At 37.6% G+C, this 12,068-nt stretch overlaps 1 protein-coding gene across 5 annotated transcripts in view; it reads right to left on the bottom strand.

Moving 5' to 3' along the window:
- Positions 1-533: 533 nt before the first annotated feature.
- The window catches only part of KLF3 (Kruppel like factor 3), a 37,724-nt gene continuing 26,189 nt past the window's right edge, over positions 534-12,068 (bottom strand). For all 5 annotated transcript variants that reach the window (XM_036282087.1, XM_036282103.1, XM_036282121.1 and 2 more), the window contains 2 exons: positions 6,908-7,068; positions 534-4,376 (listed from right to left, as the gene is read on the bottom strand). In XM_036282087.1, coding sequence (XP_036137980.1) covers positions 4,195-4,376; positions 6,908-7,068 — 343 coding nt within the window. In that variant the 3' untranslated portion in view covers positions 534-4,194. The remainder of the gene's footprint in view (positions 4,377-6,907; positions 7,069-12,068) is intronic.

The raw sequence follows: 12,068 nt of genomic DNA, 5'->3' as shown, positions 1-12,068 counted from the left end.
TTATCTTTGTGATTGTCAACGTAAGAAACATTCAAACCTGTAGATAATTTTTGTGAGTTTATTTGAGGCAAAGTGATGACAAGTGTCAGGAAGTAAAATCTCAACTGATGACCTCTTGGCGCATGGGTTGACGCTCAACTACTGAGCCACACAAGCTGGGCTAACATGTCTTTTTTTGAAACATGAAATTTTTTTGAAAGCAGGTAAGGGACATAAACAACTAACCATTCCAAGATACATTAGGTGAGTTTGCAGATTTTTATGCTGGATTGTCTGCAGGTTTATGATTTGTGCTTAGATTTCCTGTTGGCCATTATCAGAAAACCAGAGACAGAGCTTTAGGGCTGAGTTAATTGTTTAGTGTACCTTCCGGTTAGATGTTTTTCTTTCCTCTACAAACAATGATTGCCTATCAAAGAGTGATTTTTTCTTGGAAATTTCTAAGTAGGGTCTCTTACGTGTTACATTGCTAAGTTTTGTTCCTTGTGATTGCTGCATATATAGTTATCACATGATCACGCTTAATATTCTGATGGTTTTATTAACAAGTATATAATACATATATTGCATACTGTATATAGTATATGAGGACTGTACAGTACAAATTTATGTTCACAGTTTGACATGACAAAATGTCATTACTGAATTCCCATTGGACTACAGAGTAGAAACAGAGAAGGTACATTAACATTCACATCTTTAGTAAGAAAGATTACCAAAATGTTTCAGTATTTGCAAGTATACTAATGCATGCTAAAAACCTTTACCCATTCAGTCTTATTAGCTTATAAAATATATTACACTTTATTAAAAATTTCTGCATAGTTTATACAAGTATTAAAGTACTGTAAATGTAATAATCCTGCTATACTTGCAGGTATGGTTTAAGAGATGCTAAGCAGAAAGATTATTTTGACCCTCTAACACTAAGTATATAACAGCAAAAAAAAAAAAAAGTGCTAGTATTTGTAAAACATAATATTGTAGCCCTCATTTAATGCATGGAAAATGGCTTTGTAAATGTATTATTTCTTAAGTGAATTTGCAGTCATTTAGAAATTGTTAACCTTGACCAAGAAGAGACTACCACGCTGAGCAACTTCATGTATGACAGCAATTCCTTCGTGATGACCATATGACTATATTTTCAAACCAATTGATTTATTTTAAAACTTTAGATCTTTGAGATTGTCTTTACAACAATCTAACCAGGAATGATGTGCAGATATACAGTATCAGCAATATAGTCTTTCAAATTCCACATTTAGTGCAACACTGATAGTGCAGATGGGTGTTTAATAAAATATACATACACATATATAGTTCCCCTGTAAATCTGTTCCAAGGTTCTTGAAACTTCTGCATATTTAGCATTTCCTTAGTTGAACATAGCTATGCTGCTAACATTCTCCAAACAAGGTGATTCAGAATGTTAATGCCCATTTATGATATAGATTCACATTTTAAAACTCTAAAATATGATGGATTCAGATTTAATTTTTCTGACACTTGGATAATAATTGAAGAAATTCTGTAACAATTTATACAACACTAGCTCCATGTCTACAAATCATTCTCATCAACTTGAATATTGCAATTAAAATCACCATTGGTAGTAACATGGCACATCATTAAAACCACATGCTTAAGGGCATCTTATTTTGTTTGAGGTCTCCCACAATAACAGCTAAAAATGACTAAGACTAAATTTCTTAACTATCATAGTAAGATACAAATATATATAAAAGAGGAAATTTTGCAAAGAGCCAATTGGTAACTAAAGTATATAGACCAGCATGGGATCAGAGAATGGCTTTCTCTGGGTTTTCTTTCCAAGTTAAAATGGAATTTGTTAATGAACTGTTAACATAATCTAAGCAAGCTAAGTATAATGTAATAGAGTCTCTGCAGGGTCTTGCTTGCACTTTTGAACAGAATTTTGATATGCCATAGCAAACTAAATTTCATTAGAACCCATGAAGCTTTCTATTAATTGGACTCAGACTTCAAAGCTAATTATATAAAGATCAACTCTACCCTTTCTACCTTTTGTGAGTTAGAACATGCCTGAACTGGTTTTCTCCACCAAAACAAAGAAGTTCCTTGCATTCAAACTTAATTCTTCGGTGTGTTGTGGAAGATGCATTTCAAGAAATAAACACTTTTGCATGAATGTGACTAAGTATTTACAATACAGGCAATACCTACTTTTCCAAGAGCCATTTTTATCCCTCAATTTATATCTTAGTTGCAAGCAAACAAACAACAACAAAAAAGAAAAAGCCCAATTAGGATGTTTTAATATTCTAAATAAATTTTGCAGTGCTTAAAAAAACAAAGTAAAAACCAAGTGCCAGATAACAAGTTATTTTGTATTTCTCTACATTTCCTTTCAGTTGGTTCAGAGAGCTGTTGAGTGGGATCTCTTAGGTGTGCAGTCCTTACAACTAATTTTTATTAACATAGCGCCAAACTAAGCTCCCCACACAATTCACAGGCCTCCAGAATCACTTGTTCACTGATGCTTTAAGAACAGTGCATTCCTCCCAGTTAAGGTTGTGTTGGATCCTGAGCTGTGGCTGGGATGAATCTTCAGGATTCCATTCTTCTCTCTTCTCCGTCCTTTAGGAAGGGGCAGATGGTTATATGTGCCCACTTTTGACCACTGTTGCCACTTCCTTCAAATTTAGGACCAGTGGCATTTCTATACATGAATTATTTTTATTGGCATTTAGACTATGGTGCTCAAAAGCCTACTTTTGAAAAACTTCCCCCAAATAATGGTGCTATTTATCTTCAACATAAACACGAGTCATTTTCAGTTTGTTCTTCTGACAGGATACTTGATAGTGAAAGGAGATTGCCAGCTCCAACAGTAAACATTTGGGAATTTTTGAGCTACATATATGAATCCCTGAACAGTGATTTTCTATATTTCTCAGAAATCTGTCCCCCAAATAAAGGTCTGTGTGCTTCACAACTATTTACAAATAGTGTCACTCAGGTCTTAATGAGTCTACTAAAGCATTAGCAGATGCTTATTTATGATATGTGTCATGAATGCTAATGACAGCCAATTTGGCACCTTGTAGCTCATACAGTTTCTGTATGAAAGCTATATGAGTAATTTGACATGGGAATATAATTACTACTCAATATTTCTCTGTTTGCAAAAAAGCTCTCAGGAGGTTGGGTAGAGGCCCTTCAGACCCTTATCCAAAAGATTCTTTACCATTACTGGGCAAATATTGTTGTGGTGTCCCTACTATCAATGCTTGATGATCATTATTAAGGACACTGAAGAATGGAGATCAGTGCATGGGTAACCCCATCAGTATTTGGCTTTGCTGGATGGTTCTGCACAGCTGAATATGCATAGAGGCCAGAGCTCTAGGAACGTACTGCTCAGCCAATCAGATGATGAAATCTCACTGGAAACCCCCAGTTGGCTTCCTCCTTTGCCCTCTTAATCAATGCCCCTTTGCTCCATTTCCATACAATGCAAATACAGCATCCATCTCTTAAACTGACAGACATCATTCACCTATGTCAACAGCTCTAGCTCATCTTCCAGTGGGGACAAAGACCTCCTTATTAGCTGTGGGCACAAAGGAGGGTAACGGACTTAATTTAGATGAAGTGATAAATCCATGTGGACAAGCAAGATTGGTAAAGGACAATGTAAGAGCTGACTGTACTAGCCTGAATCTTGCTGCCCTTTTAGCTAACCTGTGAAGGGGTCCACCCGTCTTTTCTCTGTGCAGCACAAAATGCGATCACAGGGCTCAGAGGTATGAATGTCTCTGGCAAGGACTAGCAGGCTGGATACTGTATTTCTAATACATTTACTTTGACATTCTTTTGAGGAATACATGGACAAACTGACAATTGGTTCTGTTAGTTTACATGATCCCTTGTTCTCATTACATTAAACTCATCTGTAAGAAGGGTTTGCTTAGCATCCCCGGAAAAAGTGTTCACATTCTTTAGGTCTGACCCGTGGTAAGGAGAGAGAGGATTAGAGAATATTTACTACTGACCATATGGAAGTTTGAATGATATAAATTCAGAGATTCAGTCCAGCTGAATCAAAATTAAAATGTACATGTAAAAAATGAGTTAGACAATGGGAGGGAGGACAGAGAGAAAGCTGGGCGAGTGGGGAGCCGTGTGCCGAGGCGGAGATGGAGATATTCAAACTAGCATGTGGCGTTTCCTATGTAGGGCAAGATGGTCAGAACGGGAGAAGCTGCGGTCACAGTCTGGACACTGGAAAGGTTTTATTCCAGTATGTTTTCGGAAATGTCTTGTTAGTTCATCAGACCGAGCAAATTTCCATGTGCATCCTTCCCATGTACATTTGTAGGGTTTTTCTCCTGCAAAAAGAAACAGTGAAAAGAGCTTATTTTTTTTATGGCAAAAGGCAATTTAATTAGTAAAGAGAGTAAAATTAAAAACTTTGAACTAAAGCTCTTGACATATATTATTTCCAAGGTATGATCATCTGTTTGTCCCTCAATAATAGTATCCTATAAAACACTACAGGACAAGCAAGAAAATAATTCTCTTTAATATTTAACTGGCTTGCTGCCCCACAAAGGGGGTAGGTAATTTTAAGAGTTCGGAAGGGAGAAGGAGAGAAACATCGATGTGAGGGGTAAAAATTGATGGGCTGCCTCCTGCACACCCCCTCCTACTGGGGATTGAGCCTGCAGCCCAGGCATGTGCCCTGACCATAAGTCAGGACCTCTTGGTGCACAGGATGATGCTCAACCTACTGAGCCACTCTGATCAGGGCTTTTAAGAATTCTTAAAGCATAAAGGCACTGAAATCCATTCTGAGGGGCTAAATAGTTTTGGTTTTGTCCTCAGTTGTAGGGATTAATAATTTAAGCACCTGGCGATCTGTATTTGTATATCATCAAGGCTTAAATCTACTTAGGAGCCCAGTTATATGCAGTCCTATCCATTCAATAAATCCAAATTGAGAATTTGTGGGATTTTCACATATATATATATATATATATTTTTTTTTTTAATTCTCACCTGAGAATATTTCCCACTGATTTTTTTTTTTAAAGAGAGAGTGGAAGAGGGAGTGGGAGGGAGGGAAGGGAGAGAGAAAGAGAAACATTGATGGGAGAAAAACACAATGATTGGCTATCTTCCACACACCCCAGCTGGGGCCTGGGCTTAAACCTGCAACCCAGGTACGTGCTCTTGACTGGGAATCAAACCCATAACCCTTCAGTGTGAGGGCCAACTCTGTAACCACTGAGTCATACCAGCCAGGATGGATTTTCATATTCTTTTCAGTATTTTTCAAAAAAATCTGAAGTGAAGTTTCCATCAAATGAAATATCTGTTGGGGATTTCAACAGATATTGTTTAATTGATAACAATTATGCCTAAATATAGTGCTTCAATTTTGAGGAACTAAAACTATAGTAATGCCTCCCCAACCTGTCAGAAGCCAGGGTTCTCCAACCCCCTCCTGTAGGATAATGGTACTTTGCAGGTGAGGAACAGAAGACCCTCGTGGGAAATTCCTAGGGAGAACAATTATGAAGGCCCTAACAAATAGAAAGGCTGTACATGGCTATCTTACATGCTTACATTAGTAAAAATAAGCAATGGGTACCACAAATTAATTGCCAGCCCTTGTTCTCTAGAAACCTTACAGGACTGCCATTCCTTGGCATTTCAATGAGAGTCAGAATTTATATTATCTGCGTTTCAGCACAAAATATAAACGCGAAGAGGTACTTTTCCTACATCTGAATTGTTATGCAAATATTCAATTTGGTCTTTTCAATCTCAGGCTGCAATTTGGTAGCATCCACCCCACTGGGTCCCATTAATGTCCTGGGGATGCTTTTATGAATCTATTTGACACAGATTTGGGTGATTAGGTGGGTGTTCCTCTAAATGCAAAGCTATGTGGCCAAAGAACAGCTGCAGAAGGTTGATTTTCCCTGGCTTCCTCTCCCCAGAATTCACTGAAAAACTCCACTTCTACTCTGCCAGACACGTTCCTGCCCTTTTCTCTCCCAAATCCCAGATTCTTCTCTTTTTAAATATTCCTAATAAGAATGACTCATAAGAATAATAAAAAAAAAATTCTACATTCTGAATTAGGAACAATGTACACAGAGGCAAATTCCTAGTATACTAGACTTTCATACCGAAGAGTTTGTGGTTAGGTTAGATGAGGCCTACAGTGTTTAATAATCACCAATACTCACTGCAATTAATCACACTGTTTACAGCATTTTTATACAAATTCTTTAAGATGTTTTGCTACAAAATGTTTAAGAGCCCATGGAACAATTTTATGTTTTCTTCACCTACACAACACTTCACAAGATCTGGCTGCACACTCTATATTCAAGACAGGGGAGATGGAAGATATTCTAGAACAAATACAGCAGGCAATTCCTTAGAAGTTCCCTTAGTTTTAGAAGAGAAGATTTACCCAAATTCCACTTCTATAAACTGCTGCATAAAAAACTAATTTTTGCTATTGTAAATTTGATTATTTACATTTACTAAATGAGAGCCCATATGAAGACCACATCCTAATAATATAGGCTCGTGGTTAAGAGCTCTTTCCCTTCTGTTTCAGTGGAGGTTCCATCCCTTTCTCTCTCTCCTTCAATGCAGAGTACAGAACTACAAGTGATTGAACTTGCTACAGAGATAACCTTGAATCTATTCTACTTATTACAAAAGTAAATCATAACAAAAACTTAATTTTTCATGATGGGGGCATTCTGTAAATGACTATGGTAATTTTCAGATGCCTGAAAAAATTTCATTATAACAACCTCTGAAAGTTAGAACACTTGACTTAACATTTTATTCTAATTCTTCTTAAGAAAAAAGTGAGTCAGTATATTTCTGATACCTGTATGTGTTCTTCTGTGTGCTTTCAAGTGAGAGCTTTTAGTGTACACTTTGTTGCATCCATCATAATCACATCTGTGTATCCTTCGCTTCCTTTGGGTGTCTGGAGATTCCACAGGTAACGGTCTCTTCCCAGGCTGTACTATGACTGAAGGGTGATTCCTGTGAAAGCCAACGTTAAATGCAAAACATTGAGTGAAACGCTCTTCCTTTTCTTTAGTCTACCAAAAGCATTAACAACACTGGGCAAAAACAAACAAACAAAAAACCCAACAAAATAAACAAAAAGAAATTAGCTGATCAACCCAAGAAGCACTGCTATATTCATTCAACAAACATTGAGTGAGCACCTACCATAAGCCAGGCACTGTGCTTGGCACCGGGACACAAAGATGAATAAAAACAGGGTTCCTGCCCTCGAGGAGCTCACACTCTAGGGGGAGACAGACATGTAGATAAGTAATGACAGTAAGAAGGGTTAGGTGCTATGCTGCAGAGAGGTGCAAAGTGCTAGCAGTCTCTTTGCCTCAATAAAAATTTGCCTATTTATAGAACTTTGTGGCACTAGGTAATGCTGGACACTCTTTTTCACAGGCCATCCTTATTTTCATTTATTATTCCTCAGGGAAAGGTCACATTCCTCAGTCTCAGGCAACCACACTGTAGGATATATCTATATTTTATATAACTGGCATTTAGTTGGGAGTTTTTTAAAAATTGACAGTTCACATTTGATTTTCAAATGCCAGCTCTTCCAAAAAAAAAACAAAAAATCATAGCACTGCGGTTTTCACAAATTCAGATCTTCTTGTTACTATTATTCCTGTTAGAGAGAGAATGTCAGGGCAGTGGTAACAGTCAGGTGAGGAAGCCCCTTGCCCATGACACTGGGGCCCAGTCAGCTTCCTCGGGGACCCCTGACATTCTCCTGCCTCCCTGATTGCTCTCACCCAGACTTACATTCCCACAGCTACACAAATCAAATCATGTTAAACATCATTATTATGGATTTTCTCTTTTTCAGAAAGGTAGTTCGAGAGAAAAGGCAGATGGAAAAGAGCTGGGAAAGGTCTATAGTTTTCCCAGACTTCCTCTGCTGATTAATGTTAAGTAATTAAAATTTCTAATCCATTCATTAATTTTTGTCCACTCATTTGCTTTCCTAATGACGAATTACTTGATACATGACAAGCCTATGTAGTTGGTCTCCAAATGTAAAGAAAGACTTTTCTTTTAAATTTGAACCTCAAGTTCTTAAGATGGTCCATATAACATATGAATGTTTTATACAAATGTGTAAAGGGAGAAAAAAGATTGGTGAGAAGGAAAAAAATAATTGAATGAGATAAAAAAGGATAATAAAATTTAGTTATAAAAATCAAAAGGGAGTCCCTGAAATGAAACTTGATTTTTTATCTTGATAAAAATTTAACATGTCCTTTATCAGTAACTTTTTCAGGCATAAAAGAGAATAAAATGTATGTTTAAGTGACCTTACTTATTTCTAACTTTTATTATTAGCAAAGAAAACTCAGTTGCGTGTCACTTTACCTTCCTACTCTGATGCTTAGAGGGGCAGTGCAGAAAAATAAAATGGCCAAGTCCAGATACATGGGAAAGTGAACATAAACTAGTGAGAGGGAAAAAAGACAAGGACTTAAATTTTATAAATGTACAAACAGTAGAAAAAATAGAGAAGTGAGAAGTTTATAGACAGTAATAATTTTTATTGAGCTAAATTATCAATTTGAAATTCTTCAATAAAAAGAAAAAAGTTATGTTTATTTTTAACTTTCAACTTTAAGGCCACTGATTGGAAATGTTTCATCTTCATTAAGAGAAATTCAGGAAATAAAATGCTGAGGGGAAAAAAAACAATTAAATGTATCTCATATGCTCTGGGATACTGAAAGAGTTTTCCAGATGACTTTAGAAGCCTCTCCCAATTATTAGATCTTATGGGTTGGAAATCAGTCTAATAGTTTCTGTGTACTAGTCAACTATTGCTTTTTCCAGTTGCTTATTTTGTATATAAAGATATGCTAAAAAGCTGTGAGCTCTGGCTTTTTTTTTGTTATCCTCACTAGAGGACATTTTTGCACTTATCTTCAGATAGAGCAAGGAGGGGAGGAGAGAGAGAGAGAAACATCGACGTGAGAGAGACACATCGACTGGTTGCTACCCCAACCAGGGCTGGGGACAAACTGCAATTGAGGTACGTGCCCTTAGTGGGAACCAGACCCTGGACTCTGGTTCGCAGGCCGACACTCTAACCGCTGAGCCAAACCGGCAAGGGCTCTAGCTTTAATTAGCTTTAAATCTCTGTGGCTGATAGTCCCTGTGACCCTGATAGTCTCTGTGAAATGGGGATGATGAAGGTGGTTGTGAGTAATGTACACAAAGCATTTAAGAGCCAGAGTGGCTCAGTTGGTTGAATTGTCATTCTGTGCACTGAAAGGTTGCTGGTTCAATTCCTGGTCAGGGCACATATCTGGGTTTTGAGTTCAGTCCCTGGGGAAGGCAACCAATTGATGTCTCTTTCTCCCTCCTCTCCCAAATCAATAATATATATAAGTAAATGTTTATATATGTGTGTGTGTATATATATGTGTGTGTATGTATGTGTATGTATATAAAACAACAGTATCTGTTCCAGATGTAAATCTATTCAATGATAGCTGTTCATAATTTGAGGTTCTGCAGTTTGCACTTTGCCCCCTACATTGTTTAATTTCATAAGGTGTTTTTTGGAATGTCCCCACACCGTATCAGGAAATCTCTATACCAGCTAACATCTACCTCAAAAGGCAGCATCATTCTGAGGGTGGTTAGCAGCCCCGTCTCTAAAGAGCCAGATATTTAGTATAGGCTGAGGTTAGAAATCAGGAACTTGGGATCTTATCCTTTTTGGTCTCCTCACCGCTAATTTTTAAAGAGGTTGTTTGGGATCATTACAACCAAGAAGTTAGAACAGCTATTAAATATCAGAGACCTGGTCATTAGTTTGGGTTAAGCTGACCTCTCTTAAATTTGTTATCATTCATGCATATACACAACTAAATGGGGCGATCTGATCCTTAAGCTGTTTGTTATAAATACATTTTCACACATGCAAATATATAGCAAAAGCAATTTGATATACATTTGAGTGCCTTAACAAATAATTCTAGAGCAGTAGCTCCATGACCAAGCAAATGGATTTCAAGGGTGTATTTCGAAGTCTGCTTCCAAAGGAAGGGTTTCCTTTTTTTTAAATCCTCATCTGAGGATACGTTTCCATTTATCTTCAGATAGAGTGAGAGGGAGGGAGGGATAGAGAAACATCGATATGAGAGAGACACATAGACTGGCTGCCTCCCACACGACCCCAACCAGGGCCTGGGATGAACCGCAACCAAGGTACATGACCTTGACCGGAATCGAACCCATGACTCTTTGGTCCGCAGGCTGACGCTCTAACCGCTGAGCCAAACCAGCTAGGGCGAGGAAGGGTTTCTTAAGGCAAATATTGGGGATGCCTCATCACAATGATACTAGGCGCTTGGTTTCAAATGATTCCTTCCTGGCTAGCTGGTTTCCTATGTGGCCTGCTACTGGGTACACTCCAAGACATTACCTAATTGCATCTGTGAGAAAATTACTTGAAGAGTACATGTCCCAGTTGTGGCTAATCTGCTGAATTTTTTGAGAGGCAAAATGCATTCTTAGGTCGGTGTTAGACTAAGCATACTGCTCATTAATCATTAAAAGCCATCCAGCTTGAGATCATTAAAAGAACATTACTCAAAATAAGAAAGAAAAAAGTATTTTCTCTTTAGCAAAATTCAGAGCACAGTATATTGCTTTCAAATATTCTTCTTCCATAATGTTTTACACTGTAGTTCATAATAACTTAGATTTTGGAATAGTCCCTTTCAGTCAATAGATCCCTTCCTATGTGGGCAGTTGGCTTTATAGCATCTTTTCTATCAACTGTGCAGGAACAATTTCAAGTCCAAGTCATATTGCCAGCTACCTTGCCAGCAACACACGTCATAAAAAATAAAAATTAAAAAAGAGGTAATGTAGCCTAAATGATGTATCCACTTTGGTTAGTCTTTCTGTTTCTTTTACTCATTTGCATGAGCAGATGCAATTGGCTAGATATGGGTTAAAAATGGCAGAAAGAACCCTCATCTGGAAGCAGGAGATCAAGCTGAGGACCCCTCTGCTGTTAACAGTGTGATTACAAGAGAGTTATCTAATGTCTTGGCTTCTCAGCTCTCTTTTTGTTCTGACTCCCACTTGCTTGTTATGGGAGAATAAAGTAACTCATTTAAAAACACTTGGAAAAGTTTCTTTTGGGGGTGAAGGGGATGCTATGCAATTGTGAAGAGCAACAATGTACAAGCCTATCAGACACTCTACTGCTGATGAGGCTGGGTAAGAAAATTCATTAATCTATCAGCGAGTACATAACGACGACAAAACTATGATTTGGTGCAGTGGGCAATGACTATGATTTGGTGAGCTACTAGGAGGCACCTACTTGGGTTGAATATGGATACAACTAGAATATTTGGAGTTCCAGAAAATAACTGTTCTAAAACCAGAGAATTCACATTCTGTGGCATAAGTAACTGTTTAAGGAGAGGGGTGGAGAAGACAAAGTAGAAAGATGGGCAGAGCATTTGTTTAGGTTGAAGAAAAGGTGACATGGGAGGAAGATGATGGAAGGGGCCCTGAGGAAACGATAATTGTTGCCTCAGTATTAGGAAGCAGGCCACTAAATCCAGTGTTAAAAGCATCATAACATAAGACAATTACAATAAGGAAAGTAATTATAACCAATAATAAAAATAAAGAGAAAACAGAGGCAGCAAGATTAAATGATTATCCCAAGGTCATACATATGGTAGAGAGCAGAGCTGGGATCCAAGATGTAAGACCCAAAGGCTACTTTAACTACTTCAAACACAGCATCCAATGTAATCACTGGTAAGCTTCAAAGTTATCTACAGTGGCAAATCCCACTAATGATGTTATTTAACCTGTGTGTGGCACTGTCATATTACAGCAAATTACACCTACAACAAACCACCATTCAGGTGTTTGGATGCTGACCAATAATACATCGTCAACTTTCTACTCCATGGCAGTTCAAAAGCAGACTGAACATTCTA

This window comes from Molossus molossus, unplaced genomic scaffold (genome assembly GCF_014108415.1).
Source record: "Molossus molossus isolate mMolMol1 unplaced genomic scaffold, mMolMol1.p scaffold_m16_p_1, whole genome shotgun sequence".
Lineage (NCBI taxonomy): Eukaryota > Metazoa > Chordata > Mammalia > Chiroptera > Molossidae > Molossus > Molossus molossus.
The sequence above is the reverse complement of the archived record's forward strand: the minus strand, read 5'-3'. Positions and strand labels throughout refer to the sequence as shown.